Below are 17,930 nucleotides of genomic sequence, written 5' to 3'. Positions count from 1 at the left end.
AGTTGTGGAGTACTGGCTGGAACGAGAAATAGTCCAGTGGGCGTTGGAAGATATCAACAACTGGGATCGGGACTGTTATAAGTTGTAACATTAATTAATTTATCTTTCAACTTGGGGTGTGTACATTTATACCTTCAGAGTTGGGGTGGGGGTTTTCACCCTAGTCCGAATCGGGCCTGGAAAAATTGAAGTCTGGATTCTCCTTGGATTATTGCCACCCTGCCTGGCTCTGCGCTTGTGACGTCTCCAAAGTATGTACATTACCATAGTTTGACACCCAGTAGCCGATGTATTTTCGTGCTGGGGTGTCGTTAAACATTCATTCATTCACTCCAAAGTAGGTAAGTTGCCATAATTTTTTGAACTTCAGATAGTTATTGTTCGTACTCTTTTTAACGACCCCATTAACTCCACATTGATTTATTAATAATCGGCTATCGGATGTCAAACATTTGGTAATTTTGACATAGTCTTAGAGAGGAAACCCGCTATATATTTCCATTAGTAGCAAGGGATCTTTATTATGCACCATCCCACATACAGGATAGCACATACCACGACCTTTGATATACTATGCGCAGTGCACTGGTTAGGACGATTAAAATTAAGAAGCATGTATGTCGTCTTGTTTTTTTTATTGTTTAGCTCGGACGGTGTGCAGTGTGATTGAAATAATAATAATTAAAAAATTCTGTTGCCCAAGTAATAGTCTATTCCAAGTGTTAAACCTTCCAGTTAGTGCTCAGTAATTGATATTTTAAAGACCGTATCATCTATTCCTACAATATAATTATTAGGTAGACAACTATTAGCGTGGAATTTGCGAAATGGGGCCGAAATGAACTGGTGCGTTTAATAACTGGGTCCAAAATGTCGGGATTTTCCGTGTGCATTCGCGTTTATTCGTTAGACAAGGATATGATAGAAAAGTATAATTTAATGTGGACACAATACTAAACAAAATGCGAAACAAAATGTTACTTATATTTGTACTAATTAAAAAATATTATATACAGTTATTCAAAACATTAAAAAAAATGAAACTCCAATAATCTATATATCGGTTAAGAATAATTTTGATTAATTTCTGCAATCCTATTGGTCATAATACAGTTACAGTTTTGTCACTTGGCAACGATATACAATATGGCGAAGTTTGTCATTGCAGGTTTGAAAGTTGGCTCCCTTTATGATAATAGTAGCATGTTTCGGTGTTTATAAATGAAATTATAATACACAGTAAAGGATAATAACAGAGGCTTTATTATTTTCCAATTCCTATTTAAAATAGACTTGTTTTTATAGTATTACGTCAAAATAGCCATAAATATTAAATCAATAAATGCAAGTCAAAAATGTATGTGTGGTCTGTGTGTGTGTGTGTGGTAATAATAAAAGATAATAATAATAAAAAAGACCACAAAACGGCGTGCTTGTTTTAAAATACATGCAATCATAATGGTCAAATAACCTGCTGTTTTGTCATTTTTGCTTAGTTCTAAACAAAGCAAAAAAACACCCCACAGTTTATATATGTTCATAAAACATGCCCTAACTACGTGACAATTTATATTTTGATCTATGTTTATTTCACAGTTAAATTGATGTTTGATCATCTTATACCCCTGTTGACACCAATAGCCCATATGTTTTTTTGTGCTGGGGTATCATTAAATAGTCATTCATTCATTCATTCATTCCATATACTGATGGATGTAACCAATTTTTAATTTTTTTTTAGGGAGGGCAGACTGTCCATATTACGTGAGAACAGAGTTGCTTGGTGATCGCCTTGAACGAAATTTATCCGATTTCAAAGTACACAAGATAGTGAAACAGCCTGATGACTGGGAGGTAATTTGTTTCTTTATTCTTGTACCCAGATATTATGCTGTCACAAGGCACCTGATAATTTAAAGTGTACATATTCAACGATTTAAAATATTATGGTTAACCATTTTTATTTTTCCTAACCTGTTACAAATATATATATCTGGGACCAATTCTCGATGTCTGAGACCAAATTAATTTTTAAAAACGTGTTAGCCTGTCCCACTTCTGCCACTCTTGTCAATTTCTATTATTAAAAAATGTTTTGTAAATATGGTTGGTTGTTCAGATGTCTCTGATTTTAAAGTCTGCCATAAGGATATATCTCTGGTCAATGAAGGTAGGCCTACAGTAGTATCAATCCACTGCCACTAGGCTAAAAACAATTCGAAGCCGCTGAGCCAGTCATGAGATTAAACAGTCCAGTGGTCACTCTTGGTGAAAAAGATATCACAGTATTACACTCCAATTAAAACAAAGGACCTAGAGTTTGCACTGGTTACAATTATTGTGCTTGAACCTTAATTCGATATAGGCATGTTAATATTTTATTCAATTATTGTCCTGACTTGATGGAATTTAAAAAAGAAATTCGCCAATGTAATCAAACATTTAAAATTCCATTTTTTATGATTCAAAATAAAAACATAAATGAAACCATGACGGTTTTTTGTATTTTTTACAATTTTTGGCAAATATCACCTTCTAAATGTTACAGATGATGCATACGTTATTCCTTTCTTTTTTCCTTTCCTCCTCCCTACTATCCTAACTGCGGGTAGTAATGATGTCACGTGTGACCGATTGACATTTTATTTTTCCCCCCACCCCTGGTAATATATGGTGTCCTAATTTTTGGTTTTGCTTTAAATATGTTCAAAATTTAATCTATGAAAATAGAAAAGGTAGCACAAAACTACACTTTTGAGAACAAAACTCATTCTTTCTATTTTTTTTAGAGACCTACAGCTTTTGGTCCAGTGGTCAGTAGCTTCACCATTGACCCAAGTTGGCTCATTGGTGTCAGGCTAGGCACTGGTGTTGGGTCTGTGTTTTGTGCCACTACTGGGCCATCAGAGGGCGGGACGTAGCCCAGTGGTACAGTACTCGCCTGATGTGCGGTTGGTCTAGGATCGATCCCCATCAGTGAATCCATTGAGCTATTTCTCTTTAAAGCCACTGCACCATGATTGGTGTATCAAAGTCTGTGATGGGGTGGGGGGGGGGGGCAGTCTTGGAGCAAAACCACAAATTTGTGCAGAAATGTATGATATATTCATGCAAAATGTGCTAACTGAGACCTTTTTACCATTTATTTCTATCATTCCACCTGCAAAATTAGTTGTAATCCATGTAAAAATGTGTAGTGATTCATTTCAAACCCTATATAGCTGGTTGGTAGCAGTGCTAATATTAATAAATGTTATTGTCCAGATTAGGGCAATTTCGTTTAATTCATGCAAAAACAAGCCCACCTACAAAAATGGGAGCCCGTACGTCTATGACTTTAAATAAATGAGTTGCAGGATGTAGCCCAGTGGTAAAGCACTCACTTGATGCGTGGTCAGTCTAGGATCGATCCCTGTTGGTGGACCCATTGGGCTATTTCTCATTCTAGCCAGTGCTCAACAACTGGTGTAACAAAGACCGTGGTATGTACTATCCTGTCTGTGGGATGGTGCATATAAAAGATCCCTTGCTGCTAATCGAAAAGAGCCCATGAAGTGGCGACAGCAGGTTTCCTCTCTCAATATCTGAGTGGTCCTCAACCATATGTCTGACGCCATATAACTGTAAATAAAATGTGTTGAGTGTGTCGTTAAATAAAACATTTCCCTCATTTCCTTCTTGTTTTTTAACCGTAAATGAAATGTGTTAATTACGTCGTTAAATAAAAACATTTCCTTCCTTAAATAAAATTTTCATATACTTACACCCAATAGCCGATGTGTATTTTTGTGCTGGGGTGTCGTTAAACATTCATTCATTCCATTCCTTAAATAAATGAGCTCTTTGATTATTTCAGAACTGGCTGAGAGAAGTGTGTGAGGAGAAAGGCTGGGACCACAGCAAATCGCCTCTGGTATGGCGGGAGCTGATCGACCGCGGAGGGAAGGGCGTCCTCATAGGGGGCGCCAACGAGTTCCAGGAGTACGTGCAGGCTTACTATGACCTTGAGTCGGCCATGACCAGCGACGACATGCTGAAGTGCGCTGATGAGAACCTCCAGACTAAGATCGAGGTGGATGTGGATCAGAAGGAGCTGAAGTCGCAGAGCACGCCCCTTCACGTGTGTGTCACGAACGCGTCGCAGCCCGTGTCTTACAGCCTTGTCACCAGGATCGTCAGCGGGGAGGTCTTCGGAGAGGACGCCGAAATAGCACTTCATCTCCTGGATGAGAAAAAAAATGCTGACCGTCTGTCAGGGATGGAGCTGGAGGTCTATGACCTGGCCGAGCCTCTGTTGAGACAGGTCTACGTCACGTCGGACCCGCGGGAGGCTTTCGCCGACTGCAGTGTGATCATTCTTCTCGACAGTGTCGACAGACAGGAGGAGGAGACAAGAGAGAGCTGGTTGGAAAGAAACGCGGATCATTTCTCGAACTATGCCAAAATTATTAACGAAAGGGCCGGCAGAAACTGTAAGGTGCTTCTATCTGGGAGTGGGCCGATAAACTTCAATGCGTACATGATGATCAAGAATGCGCCGAACGTGCCCAGACAGAACATCGTCGGGTTGTCGCGACTGGTGGAGAACCGCGCAAAAGCCGTGATGGGCGAGAAACTGAAGGTGAACACCGCTGACGTCGTCAACGTGATCGTCTGGGGCAGCGTCAATGGGTGTCACTACATCGACGTCAGTGAGACGCGCGTCCACCGGTACGACGGCGCCATCTGGGGGCCTCCATCTTTCTCCGTGTCTGCAGTGGAGATGGTGCACAACACGGCCTGGCTCGAGAAGGACTACATAGAGCTCGTCAAGTCTCGCCATGTGAAGGTCGAGTCTGCAGTCGGACGCAAGTGTGCGCTGGCGGAGGCGTGCGCCATCACCTCGATGCTCAAGCACTGGATGGACGGATCTCCAACAGGGCAGATATTCTCTCTTGCCATTTTCTCAGAAGGTATATCTAGAGGGCGTCAATCCGGCTTTAAAAGGTGGGGGGGGGGCGTGTTAGTGTTTGTATGTGTCTCTCTCTGTGTGTGTGTGTGTGTGTACATTGTGTTTACATTGGGTGTGTGTGTGTGTGTGTGTAAATGTTATAAAGGAATTGAATGAAAATCATAAAGCTACACATTAGTGGTTAAACTTTTAATTCAAGAAAACCGATCCAAATTGCAAATCAAAACATTGATCATGTCTTGACAGTTTAACAAAATAGTTGTGTATGTTTTAAAACTGACCAAAAACAGTATGTCGTGTGTCGCTTTTTTTTCTTCTTTTGTTGTTGCTGTTGTTGTTGTTGTTGGTGGTGTTGCTTTTGCTAAACGAAAAAGTGGGGGGGGGCATTTATATAGATTGTCCCACGGCGTTCAAAAGTGAGGGGGGGCGCATGATTACCAGAGTGTTTTTCGGTATTGTCCATATCATATATTAGGAATAAAAATTGTATTACCAGAGCCTTTTGCGAGCATAATACATTATACACATGAGGGTGATAATCTCTTTATCATATAATGTCAAACTTAATACCAAGTGTGTTTACTGTATGTGCAAATTTAATTCCAGTCAGCCATTACTCTATATTCAAATGACATAAGAATATGAGACGCTGTATCTTTTTTGAATGGAAATGACATAAGAATATGAGACGCTGTATCTTTTTTGAATGGAAATGACATCAGAATATGAGACGCTGTATCTTTTTTGAATGGAAATGACATCAGAATATGAGACGCTGTATCTTTTTTGAATGGAAATGACATAAGAATATGAGACACTGTATCTTTTTTGAATGGAAATGACATAAGAATATGAGACGCTGTATCTTTTTTGAATGGAAATGACATCAAACTCGAATGACATCATATTTTGGATATCCTTACATAAAAATAATCCAGTGCTTTACATTTTTTGTTTTCTGAATGTTGGACCACTTTTAGTGTAAAGTTACTATTGAAATGGTTTTGTTTCACTGTGAATGCATACGTCAGTTATGGAGTATCACCATAGTACGTTTATTTAAATGTTAATAAATGTAGTGCCGTGACCTCGATTAATTTACATCTACTTTTGCAAAGTATTCTGAAAGTATATGATCTGAAACATATCACATACTTTGATTACAATGGATATATGCTAGCTAATATATGATAAATATATTTATTATCCACATACAGTTGAATGTTGTTGGAAGGGTCAAATACACAGCAACACTCGAACCAAAAACGAAGTCCTGAGTTACACTTACACGTTGTTGACCAAATGGTTGGGTTGAGCTACCTGATTGGTCGAACACTTTCTCGAGCACCGACAGGGTTCGAGCCAACGGGATTCAACTGTAGGGCAAGCTATTCAGGGAAATATAACCAGTATGACCCACGTGTGTCATATTGATTTCACATGCACAACTAATGACGTAATTTTGTAAAGCAACGTCATAACTTAATGCACCTTCCCCAGTCTTAGCTTTGTGTAGACGCTTATCAAAATTATGTCACAAACCATAGTTTTATCTTTATTTATATAGGCCTAGAGCAGGACAAAACACATTTTTCTTCTCAAGTTGGGGGGGGGGGCCGGGCCCCAGGCCCCCTCCCCCTGGTTCCTAAGAAAAAAAAAAGTTTTATTTAACGACGCACTCAACACATTTTATTTATGGTTATATGGCGTCAGACACGGTTAAGGACCACCCAGATATTGAGAGAGGAAACCCGCTGTCGCCACTTCATGGGCTACTCTTTCTGATTAGCAGCAAGGAATCTTTTATATGCACCATCCCACAGACAGGGTAGTACATACTGCGGCCTTTGACATACCAGTCGTGGTGCATTGGTTGGAAAGAGAAATAGCCCAATGGGATTACCAATGGGGATCACCAATGGGGATCGATCCCAAACCGACCGCGCATCAACCCTTGGTTCCTAATATGCCTGAATAGTAGAAGTCAAGTCTCAAATAGTACTTGCTCATCCATGTATCTGAAACAGTAGAAAGCCCTGAATGATTTTCAGTCTTTTATGGTATGTGCTGTCCTGTCTATAAGATGGTGCATGTAAAATGCCTTGTTTCTCAGGTTACAGACTCTGTGACAACAGTATGTTTATTACAAAACAAAACAAACAGAAAATCTGTTATTGGTCAAAGTGTATCATTATAACAGGGACCCCATCGGTGGACCCAATGAGCTATTTTTCGTTCCAGCCAGTGCACCACGACTGGTATATCAAAGGCTGTGGTATGTGCTATCCTGTCTGTGGGATGGTGCATACAAAAGATCCCTTGCTACTAATGGAAAAATATAGCAGGTTTTCTGTCAAAGGGTATGACCAAGTGTAGGCCTATGACATCCAATAGCCGATGATTAACAAATCAATGTGCTCTAGTGGTGTCGTTAAACAAAACAAACGTTTAACTTTTTTTATAACAGTGAAAGTGATGAGTGTTATTTAGGCCTATTTTTGAGGAGAGCCTTAGCATTATAAAATAGGGCTAGCTCTAGGTTATCAGAAAATTTTGCCAAATTATTTTTAAAATGCAAAACCTATAGCCATTTTCCAGCAAAATATCAATTCTATTAAACAAATTGTTTTTGCCAAATTAAAATCAAATTCGCCAGTTCCTAAAATTTGCAGTCGGCAAGTGGCAGAGCTAGCCCTGCAAAACATTACATGGGTGGGGATAAGGGGGGGGGGGGGGAGTGTATAAAATATGCTAAATTTTGCATTGCCGTACATAACTGTTGAACAGCCCCCTGTTTTATTTATGTATTTCAGGTTGGTACGATGTGCCCGAGGACTTGGTGTTTTCCTTCCCGGTGACTCTCGACCCGAAAGGCTACTGGAATGTGGTCCAGGACATCACACTCACTGATGAGACGAAGGCCAAACTCAAACTTAGTTACACGGTAAACAAAGCAACCTCTTCCACTGTTCAGATATTGTCTAGCCTTACAAGTTCGTGTCAGGCCCCTGAAAATCACGAGAGTGACAGTTTCGTTCGCGCGTCGCTTGCGTAAGTATAGCTTTGCGTAACCCATCTTTCGTACATGCGTCACTTGCATAAGTACAGTTTGCGTAACCCATCTTTCGTACATGCGTCACTCGCGTAAGTACAGTTTGCGTAACCCATTTTTTGTTCACGCATTGCTCGCGTAAGTACAGTTTGCATAACCCATTTTTTGTTCACGCATTGCTCGCGTAAGTACAGTTTGCATAACCCATTTTTCGTTCACGCGTTGCTTGCGTAAGTACAGCTTTGCATAACCCATTTTTCGTTCATGCGTCACTCATGTAAGTACAGTTTGCGTAACCCATTTTTCGTTCACCCGTCGCTTGCGTAAGTACAGTTTGCGTAACCCATTTTTCTTCACGCGTTGCTCGTGTAAGTACAGCTTTGCATAACCCATTTTTCGTTCACGCGTTGCTCGCGTAAGTACAGCTTTGCATAACCCATTTTTCATTCGCGCATTGAATTTATGACATCATTCACATGGTCATGATGGGTTACGTAAAAACAAAATGGGTTACCTGAAATTGTTTTTGCAAGGGGATGGACATAGCCCAGTGGTAAAGCGTTCACCTCATACGTGGTCGGTCTGGGATCGATCCCTGGCGATGTACCCATTGGGCTATTTCTTGCTCCAGCCAGTGCACCACGACTGGTATATCAAAGGCCGTGGTATGTGTTATCCTGTCTATGGGATGGTGCATATAAAAGATCCCTTGCTGCTAATCAAAAAGAGTAGCTCATGAAGTGGCGACAGCAGGTTTCTTCTCTTAATATATGCGTGGTCCTTAACTATATGTCCGACACCATATAGCCGTAAATAAAATGTATTGAGGAAGGAAGAAATTTTTTTATTTAACGATGCACTCAACACATTTTATTTACGGTTATATGGTGTCAAACATATGGTTACGGACCACACAAATAATGAGAGAGGAAACCTGCTGTCGCCACTTCACGGACTACTCTTTTCGACTGGCAGCCAGGGATCTTTTATATGCACCATTAAAATGTGTTGAGTGCGTAGTTAAATAAAACATTTCCTTCTTGTTTTTACGAAACCGATAAATGGTAGAAATTCTCAGAGGCGTGAAACTATTTACATGGTAAATAAAACAATCCACTTCCATTGTTAGTACATTAATACCCGGTAAGTCCTTTGGGAGATGGTTTTCCTGACAATAATGGAAAAACCCCTAAAAAAATTCCCAATCCTTGGTAGATAAAAAAACCCATCTACAAAAGGACGAATGAATTAATGAATGAATGAATGAATGAATGAATGAATGAATGAATGAATGAATGAATGAATGAATGAATGCATGAATGAATGAATGCATGCATGAATGAATGAACGTTTAACGACACCCCAGCACAAAAATACACATCGGCTATTGGGTGTCACAAATGGTAGGTAAGTACATATAAGTAAGTGTAGGTAAGTACATATAAGTAAGTGTATATGAAAATATTATTTATAAATAATTATGTAAAACCACAGTGTAAGGAGCTGTGAGGGAAAAGTATAATACAAAATTCCAGAAACATTTTCTAGTTCAATCAGTCTTATAATTTTTTTTTTTTATTATTATGAAATTCACTGCATTTTATTTGTGTACCATCGTGTCAGCCCACCACAACTACCTTGCTCACACAATGATATTTCTTACACACCGGGTAAAGCCTACCACAGATGAGAGCTGTCAGCTGAGCAATAAGTTACTTGAGATTTTTTGCACAGCTGTTGCTTTGCAGGAGCGGGATGTAGCTCAAGCGGTAGCGTGTCCGCCTGTGATGTGATCAGTCATCCTTAGTAAAAACTGCTATTGTTTTGGAATAAAGGCAAGTTTTGTTAAGATTCTTCAAAATTACACCTATTGAACATAGTTGCAGCCATTTTAAGTATTAAAATATGCAATATCGATCTGAAGATCATACGATTAGCAGACATACTGTTCTACTCGTGAAAACCGTATGAAGTGTTTCAATAATATTTTGTAAGCCTTCATTACGAGATTAGGCCTAAAAACAATAAATAATAATAATAATGATAAATACTATTGTGTATTTCTGGAATCGTACCAAACAAGTTAAGGCAGGTAGAATAAGTCGGTTGTTTGGTGGTTATGGTTAGATTTGTTTTTTCATACCATATTTACTCCTCTTTTGAGGCCATCCTTAAAAATGTTTTGTTTTGTTCATTTGCTCATGATTTACAAAAACCCACCCTAAAACGTTTAAATAAAAATAAATTATTTATCTTTTTTCTCTCTTTTCTTTAAAAGTTGTGGGGCTACCAATTTTTACTAAGGGCTACCAGATTATATAACCTGGTAGCCCGGTGGGCTACCAATGAAAAAACTTACGGTCAAGGCCTGCTTACCATTTGCCGTTTGGGCCATTTTCCATTCCATCCAGTGGTTCACAACTGGTTCATCAAAGGCCGTGGTTTGTGCTATCCTGCCTGTGGGAAGCGCAAATAAAAGATCCCTTACTGCCTGTCATAAAAGAGTAGCCTATGTGACGACAGCGGATTTCCTCTGTCAGTGTCAGAGTGACCATATGTTTGACGTCCAATAGCCAGTGATAAGATAAAAAATCAATGTGCTCTAGTGGTGTCACTAAATAAAACAAATGACTGTTTATTTACAGGAACTGATTGAAGAAAAGCAAGTAATGTTTCCGCCACCGGTTGTCGAGTTACAAGAGTCGGCTAAAGTCAGCGAAACAGACACACAGAGCAACAAGCAACAGACGCCCGATCAAGTGGCGAGTGGGGGCACGGAAACGACAGAAGGAGGACAAAGCAAGGAAGTGAAAGAAGGAGAACAGGAAGTACAAGGAGAGCAGGGAGTGAAAGAGGAGGACACAGAAGCAAAAGACAAGGAAGAAGAAAGTGAAGAACAGAAGGACGCTAAAGGTGTGTACCTGAAATGCTTCTCAGAGGTCCTAATTTTCAACACACTGTCCCAGACCCTTTCCTCGCCCCATGCTGTCATATTTCCAGTTGGCCATATTTGTTTTCTAAGAAAGGGGGTCAGTTGAGTGCTTGCTTGAGGTGCTTGCTGGCGACCATTTAGTTGTCCACTTTTGCCATTTTGTTGCATAGACTGCCCTCTAGCCTGAAACCAAGACATATAAACCAGGCAGGGCTTGAGGCCAGTTGACCTATAGATGAATGTGATATGATAGAAGACAATGGGGCGGGATTTAGCTCAGTCGGTTGAGTGCTTGCTTGAGGTGCTTGCTGGCGACCATTTAGTTGTCCACTTTTGCCATTTTGTTGCATAGACTGCACTCTAGCCTGAAACCAAGACATATAAACCAGGCAGGGCTTGAGGCCAGTTGACCTATAGATGAATGTGATATGATAGAAGACAATGGGGTAGGATTTAGCTCAGTCGGTTGAGTGCTCGCTTGAGGTGCTTGCTGGCGACCATTTAGTAGTCCACTTTTGCCATTTTGTTGCATAGACTGCACTCTAGCCTGAAACCAAGACATATAAACCAGGCAGGGCTTGAGGCCAGTCCAGCTATAGATGAATGTGATATGATAGAAGAAAATGGGGTAGGATTTAGCTCAGTTGGTTGAGCGCTCGCTTGAGGTGCTTGCATCACAGGATCGAACTACCTCGGAGGATCCATTCAGCCGATTGGGTTTCTTCTCGTTCCAACCAGTGCACCACAACTGGTCAAAGGCCGTGGTATGTGCTTTCCTGACTGGGAAATTTAAACTTTTTTTTCTAAGATTGACATATTTCTTTTGACCTGTTGTTTTAAAAAAATAACAGCAGGCTGTATGTTAGTTACTATTTCGAGGTCTGAAATAAGCATATACTGTATATGATTATATTGTGTCTGCCCACTCTAGCCTGAAACCCCATTACAAATATTCAGATTCGAGCATTTTCATTTAATTCGGACAAAAATCAGCCTGCCCCTACAAAAATGGGAGCTCGTCTGCCTATGTTTGGAATAAAGGATCTTGTTAGGTACAAGTTATTTATGCAAAGATTTTGCATGGAATTGATTAATTTGTAGTTATTTATTACAAATGTAAAAATAGCTAATGTATATCAGGGGTGTAGGCTGGGGGGGGTTTCGGGGGGTTCGTACAAACCCCCCCGCTGAAGCAAATGGTCCGCTTTCAGAACTAAAACATACAGGTTTATACATATACATATGGAATTTCTGGTGGTGCAAAAACAAAATAGAAAAGGTCCACTTGGTTCATATTCGAACCTCCCCAGGTCCAGTTCATGCTACGCCCTTGTATATATGCATGTAGCACCTTTAAAATCATGTTTTTTTCGCATGCTTCCATAGTGTTATTTTATGAAAATGATAATCATTGATTTATCATAACAACTACGGGCCATATTTGTTACAATAAATATGGGTCCTTCAGCCACATGCACACATTTTAAAGTATTTAATATGTTAATTTAACCATTTCTGGTTTGGTTTTTGTCCATTTACTAACAGATGACAAGTCTGGTGACATTGAAGAGGAACCATCCCAGTAATTCCAGCAGCGATCCAGCACATCTGGCAGAGAAACAAAAAGATTGTCAAAAAAAGTTGGAAGAAATTATTTCAGGATCCTGAGAGAAAAATCTGAAATAATTGTGAGAGTATACCCACGGGCATCACAAGACCTTTTGAACAGTGTTCATTTTTGGTAATGAACTAGTAAAGTTCATGGTTAATATTAAATTTTTCAAAACAAAGAACTTGTAAAACAAAAACAAAATCGTGGAAATGAGGTTCATTTGTACCACCAAACCTCCTCCCCCCCCCCCCCCCCCCACATCTGGTGGCTGGGCCTGAGTAAATCTCTTAATAATAACTAATGATTATAACAGAAGGCTTAAAGCTACCAAGGAGAGATCCGAATTAAAATAGCCATCGCCGGATGATAAATATGAAAAAGAAAAAATCTATCTACGAGGAATGAATGAATGTTTTATTCAACAATGCACTCAACACATTTTAATTATGGTTATATGGCTTTGGACATACGGTTCTACCTACAAGAGTCCAATGGTTATCTGTATTGGTGTTAAGGCGTGTACAGAATAATATGTTTAGAATGTAGATAAAGATAATATCCACTGGCATGAAACAGTTACGTTAGCCTGCAAATTATTTTTTTTAAAGAGAAATCATATTTATGCATTATTCCTAATTTATTAAAACACATGGTTGTTACAAGATGAATGGTGGGGTTTTAAAACTTTTTAATAGAGTTTATTAACTCCAGAAACAAAATTATATGGTGGTGTCAGGGTGAATGTTAAGTTTACACACCAGCATTAATTACTTCATGCATTTCGGTACAATTTCCATGTCAGAATATACTCTGTGAAAAATACAACACTATCGAGAGAATCGGATGACTACTATCTTTATGGAGTGCTCTCAACTGACAAGTACTGTGTAAAAAAATCAACACAGGTCGACCACAAACATTTTTAGGTAGCACCCCACATGCCTGAGCACTGCCTCGTGGTGCTGTTATACAAGTGGCACTATACTACTTTTTATCAGTTGGTACTACATACAACAAGTAACTTCACCCCAATGGGTTATTTAAATATTACAGACATCATCCTATGTGTAATTATCAATTTTTTTTTTTTAAAAAGCATACCAGAATTTTGTATTTTTTTTTATGAGGAATTATTTCCTAAACCAAACTATATTATGCTGCTACAAGAAAAGACGCGACAAATAGTGGCGTGTTGCTTTAATACATGTGTATCTCAATTGAATTTACAAATGTGAGAGGTAACTCCTCTTAATCAGCAATAGTTTATCCACACAGGACTTGTTTGTTGTTATTTATGTAAGATATATTTTTTTGTGAATACCTCAAGACATTTTTAATTGTAAATAAAATAAATTTTGTCTTTTTTATTGTTGTGATATTCTTTATATATTTATTTTATGGTGGGTTTTTTCCATTTAATCTGTTAGCTATTGAGGGGAAATTTGTTTAACGACACCAGTAGAGCACATTGATTTATTAATCATGTCAAACAGAAATAATCAAATCTTACAAGTTACTACCCTAGTAAAGGAATGAAATGTTTTATTTAACGATGCACTCAACACATTTTATTTACAGTTATATGGCATCAGACGTGGTTAAGGACCACACAGATATTGAGAGAGGAAACCCACTTTTAGCCACTTCATGGGCTACTCTTTTCGATTGGTAGCAAGGGATCTTTTATATGTGCCATCCCACAGACAGAATATAGTACATACCACGGCCTTTGTTACACCAGTTGTGGAGTATTGGCTGGAATGAGAAATGGCCCAATTGTTGCACTGACAGGGATCGATCAGACTGACCGCGCATTGAGCAGGCACTTTACCACTGGGCTACGTCTCGCCCCCTCAGTTCAAAAGTACCCTTCAACAAAAACACAGATATGAAAAAGCACATTTCCATGCGCAGAATCACATTAAAGGCATACTGTCATGGATTTAAGGACCTGATTTCTCTAAAAATGGATAATAACTAAAAATTACATTAATTGTTGGAAACCAAATCTAGCTATTGCATGACCTTAACTGAATCATGATGGAATGAAATCCATGTTGACCCTCTCGGCAGTTTTAGTTTTTGAATTATGGACCATTGCCATAATTTAATTATTTTTACAAAATATCTTTAATAAATGGAGTATGGTGGTTATGAAGATGGTTGAATAAAGTACATTTAGGGACATATCAAATTATTTTTATTCAGGTAATACTTGGTTAGACCATTAAATAAGGTCAGTGGTCTGTGACAATATGCCTTTAATGGAAAGCTGGCTGTAGACCACATAATGATGTATGATGGAAAATTTCCACAAGTTTACCATAAATAAAAACACAAAAAACTACCAGACTGAGTTTTTATAAAAATAATTTATTGCACATATACTTAATTGTTTTACATATAATGTTTTATAAATATCTAACATAACAACATATTACAAATGTAATAACATTTATTTAAACATGAATCTTACACAATCCGACATCATGTGACCATGATTTTAAACGTCTTGTGAAGTTGGATGAGATGCACCGAACAAGGCGTATGAATGGTCAGTACTGCTTTTTAAGTTTTGTTCTGTTCAGTCAGTCAATGAATCAATAATCAGATACATTCACTGAAGGTCCAAGCACACATGCCTTGGGCACATCTTCAGAATTCCACAAGTAATGTGTTCAAAATAGTACGGGGAAGGAGAGGTATTCCACAAAGCAATCTTAAGCGTTAAGATCACTTCGAGAGCATATATTATCCATCATCGATTTCAGTTTATATCACTCAAGTCTTTTGATTAACATTCCAGTACGGTCATAGTGCATCTATCGTATAACGTCATTATATGATATCGAAGTGTTCCGTCCCACTTAACGTTCTAGTGGGATATAATACTTTGATATGAACCAAAGTATCTTTAAGGGTAATATATCATATTATTATGGACACACATTTTACAAGTTTGAAACATGTACTGATTATTACATAAGCGTAATTCAGGCAAAAAGGATGAAGATATTCTGGCAAAATGTGCTAATCTCAGATCTTTTTACCATGTATTTCTATTATTCTACTCGCAATATTAGTTGTAATCCATGTAGAAATGTGTAATGATTCGTTTATAACCCTATATAGCTCTTTGGCAGTAATGCTAATATGAATAATTGTTATTATTCAGATTTGGGCATTTTCGTTTAATTTGGGCAAAAACCAGCCTGCCCTTCCCACTACAAAAATGGGAGCCTGTACGCATATAGATTGTTATCCTGGAAACCGGAAACCAGGAAGCCCAGAAATATTTTTCTGCAACATCAGTGGAATGTAGAGGGATGGTAATAATCGATCTTCACGAAAGAGAAGAGTTATTTCTTGGTGTACAATTCGTTCCTCATGGCGCGCACCGTGTCGACGAGCTGTTTGTCCGTGTTCACGCATTTGGTCAACACGAAGTTCAGTTCCTCCTCATTGCGGTTCTCAAGCGCAGTTTCTGCTGCCTCCTTTAGCTTCCTGAAAGTAAAAATAATCTTTCTATCGATTAACAATGTCACAACAGCACATTACCACTTATGAAACAGTCCTTGAATAATAAGCTGTAGTCTGCATAACCAATTAGCAGGTTACATGGTCTTTCTCAGTCATAACCGATTCAGTTTAAGTTTATTTTTGTTTTAAAATGACACCACTAGAGCACACTGATTTATTCATCATCGGTTATTGGATGTCAGACATTTGGTAATTTTGATGTATAGTCTGAAGAGAGGAAACCCGCTACATTTTTCCATTAGTAGCAAGGGATCTTTTATATGCACCATCCCACAGACAGGATAACACATACCAAGACGATCTTTGATATAATCAGTCGTGATGCACTGGCTGGAATGAGAAATGGCCCAAAGGGACCACTGACGGGGATTGATCCCAGACCAACCGCACATCCGGTACGTGCTTTACCACTGGGGCTACATCCCGCCCATAACCGACTCAGTTTCAAAATTTCAGCTAGGTTGTGAATGAGAATGGTTCGTGCTAAACGTTGGACAAATGGATCACATTAAATGAAATTCAACAGGAGGTAAATGCAATTGAAATGGTGTCAATAAGAATTTTTAACATCAAAAGAAATTCGATAAAACGTAATTAGAAACTAATTTGTTTAGGTGTTATTTGTTGCAGTAAGCACAATCACCTGAACAAATTGTGAAAGCCATGCATCATGAACGTACATACTATCGGTTATGGAAAAACACCAAGATGTAACCAGTACCAGACTTGACCAACGATGTAACAGCCCTTATACAGTAGTTGCAAGGTACTGGTACAGATGGAGTTAGAAAACAATAGGTCCACCGATGGGGATCAATCCCAAGTCTCAATAAAAAATAATGCTGTATTCAAATCTATCGAGAACTTCATTATAAATAGGAAATGTTTTGAGATTAATTAACCATTCACCTTCTTTCTGTCTCTTTTGACATCTAATTGTAAATAATGTACAATGGGCCCCCGTCATTAGAAATGCCGCACATTGCAAGCATCATATGTTTATCCCGTTTACCTCTTCTTCCTTCTATTTCCTCTTTGTTCATAAATTTGGAACAACATTGGTGTAGGAAGCGGGGGGAGGGGCTTTATATATTTATACATATGTGTGTGTGTGTGTGTGTGTGTGTGTGTGTGTATATACATATATACATATATACATATATATATACATATATATATATACATATATACATATATATACATATATACACATATATACATATATATACATATATATACATATATACATATATATACATATAATATATATATATATATATATATATATATATATATATATATATATATATATATATATATATATATATATATATATATATAGTCAAACTTCGATCACTCCACCTTCGATCTCTTGATCTGAAGCGACGGTTCCGGCCGAGATGCTATACAAGCTAGTAATAACGACCTTCGAAACTCAAACTTCGAAAACTCGATAACCTCGATCTCTCGACCGTAATTCTTTGGTCCCACCATAAAGATTTAATAGAGTATGCACCTATAAAACTCGACGCATGTGGATTGATCAAACCGTCGTTGCCAATATTATTTTGAAGACAAATGTATTGTCAATCATGTTAATCAAGCGAAGCTCAGCGCCCGTCTCGGGTGGTCCGGGCTGTCGACGAGTAAGATGATAATTACAGAATAATAGATCGCCGACTAAGCAGAACGAAATGATCCTTTGTTGGCGGTTGGTGTTCGTCCGTGGTGGAGAGCCTCGCTACATAAAACAAAATTACAGACCAGTCTGGTTAACTTCAAAGAGCATTTGTAATAATTGTTAGCGCTGTTTGTTTTTACTCTCAAAGGTGTGAATCGTGTC

General features: G+C 38.5%; 2 protein-coding genes across 3 annotated transcripts in view; one reads left to right on the top strand and one right to left on the bottom strand.

The window, feature by feature from the left end:
* The first annotated feature begins 1,134 nt into the window (after nt 1-1,134).
* On the top strand, nt 1,135-13,907 carry LOC121385412 (putative malate dehydrogenase 1B). The gene is made up of 6 exons (XM_041516083.1): nt 1,135-1,168; nt 1,742-1,854; nt 3,857-4,952; nt 7,765-7,895; nt 10,649-10,916; nt 12,481-13,907. The coding sequence occupies exons 1-6, from the start codon at nt 1,147-1,149 to the stop codon at nt 12,519-12,521; spliced, it is 1,671 nt and encodes a 556-aa protein (XP_041372017.1). The 5' UTR covers nt 1,135-1,146; the 3' UTR covers nt 12,522-13,907.
* A 993-nt stretch (nt 13,908-14,900) lies between these two features.
* Nucleotides 14,901-17,930, bottom strand: part of LOC121385363 (vacuolar protein sorting-associated protein 16 homolog) — a 50,116-nt gene continuing 47,086 nt past the window's right edge. For both annotated transcript variants that reach the window (XM_041516020.1, XM_041516021.1), the window contains exon 23: nt 14,901-16,051. In XM_041516020.1, the coding sequence (XP_041371954.1) occupies nt 15,907-16,051 (145 nt within the window). In that variant the 3' untranslated portion in view covers nt 14,901-15,906. The remainder of the gene's footprint in view (nt 16,052-17,930) is intronic.

This window comes from Gigantopelta aegis, chromosome 11 (assembly GCF_016097555.1).
Source record: "Gigantopelta aegis isolate Gae_Host chromosome 11, Gae_host_genome, whole genome shotgun sequence".
Classification (NCBI taxonomy): Eukaryota; Metazoa; Mollusca; class Gastropoda; order Neomphalida; family Peltospiridae; genus Gigantopelta; species Gigantopelta aegis.
Note: the sequence above shows the minus strand (reverse complement) of the source record. Positions and strands in the feature narration are given on the sequence as shown.

What these genes read in the sequence shown, in the direction of transcription:
- LOC121385412 (XM_041516083.1), top strand. Translation starts at nt 1,147, where the DNA reads ATGGCGAAGTTTGTCATTGCAG. An exon ending in TCTTGCCATTTTCTCAGAAG is followed by an intron (nt 4,953 to 7,764) that starts GTATATCTAGAG and finishes TATGTATTTCAG; the next exon opens with GTTGGTACGATGTGCCCGAG. An exon ending in AACTCAAACTTAGTTACACG is followed by an intron (nt 7,896 to 10,648) that starts GTAAACAAAGCA and finishes GTTTATTTACAG; the next exon opens with GAACTGATTGAAGAAAAGCA.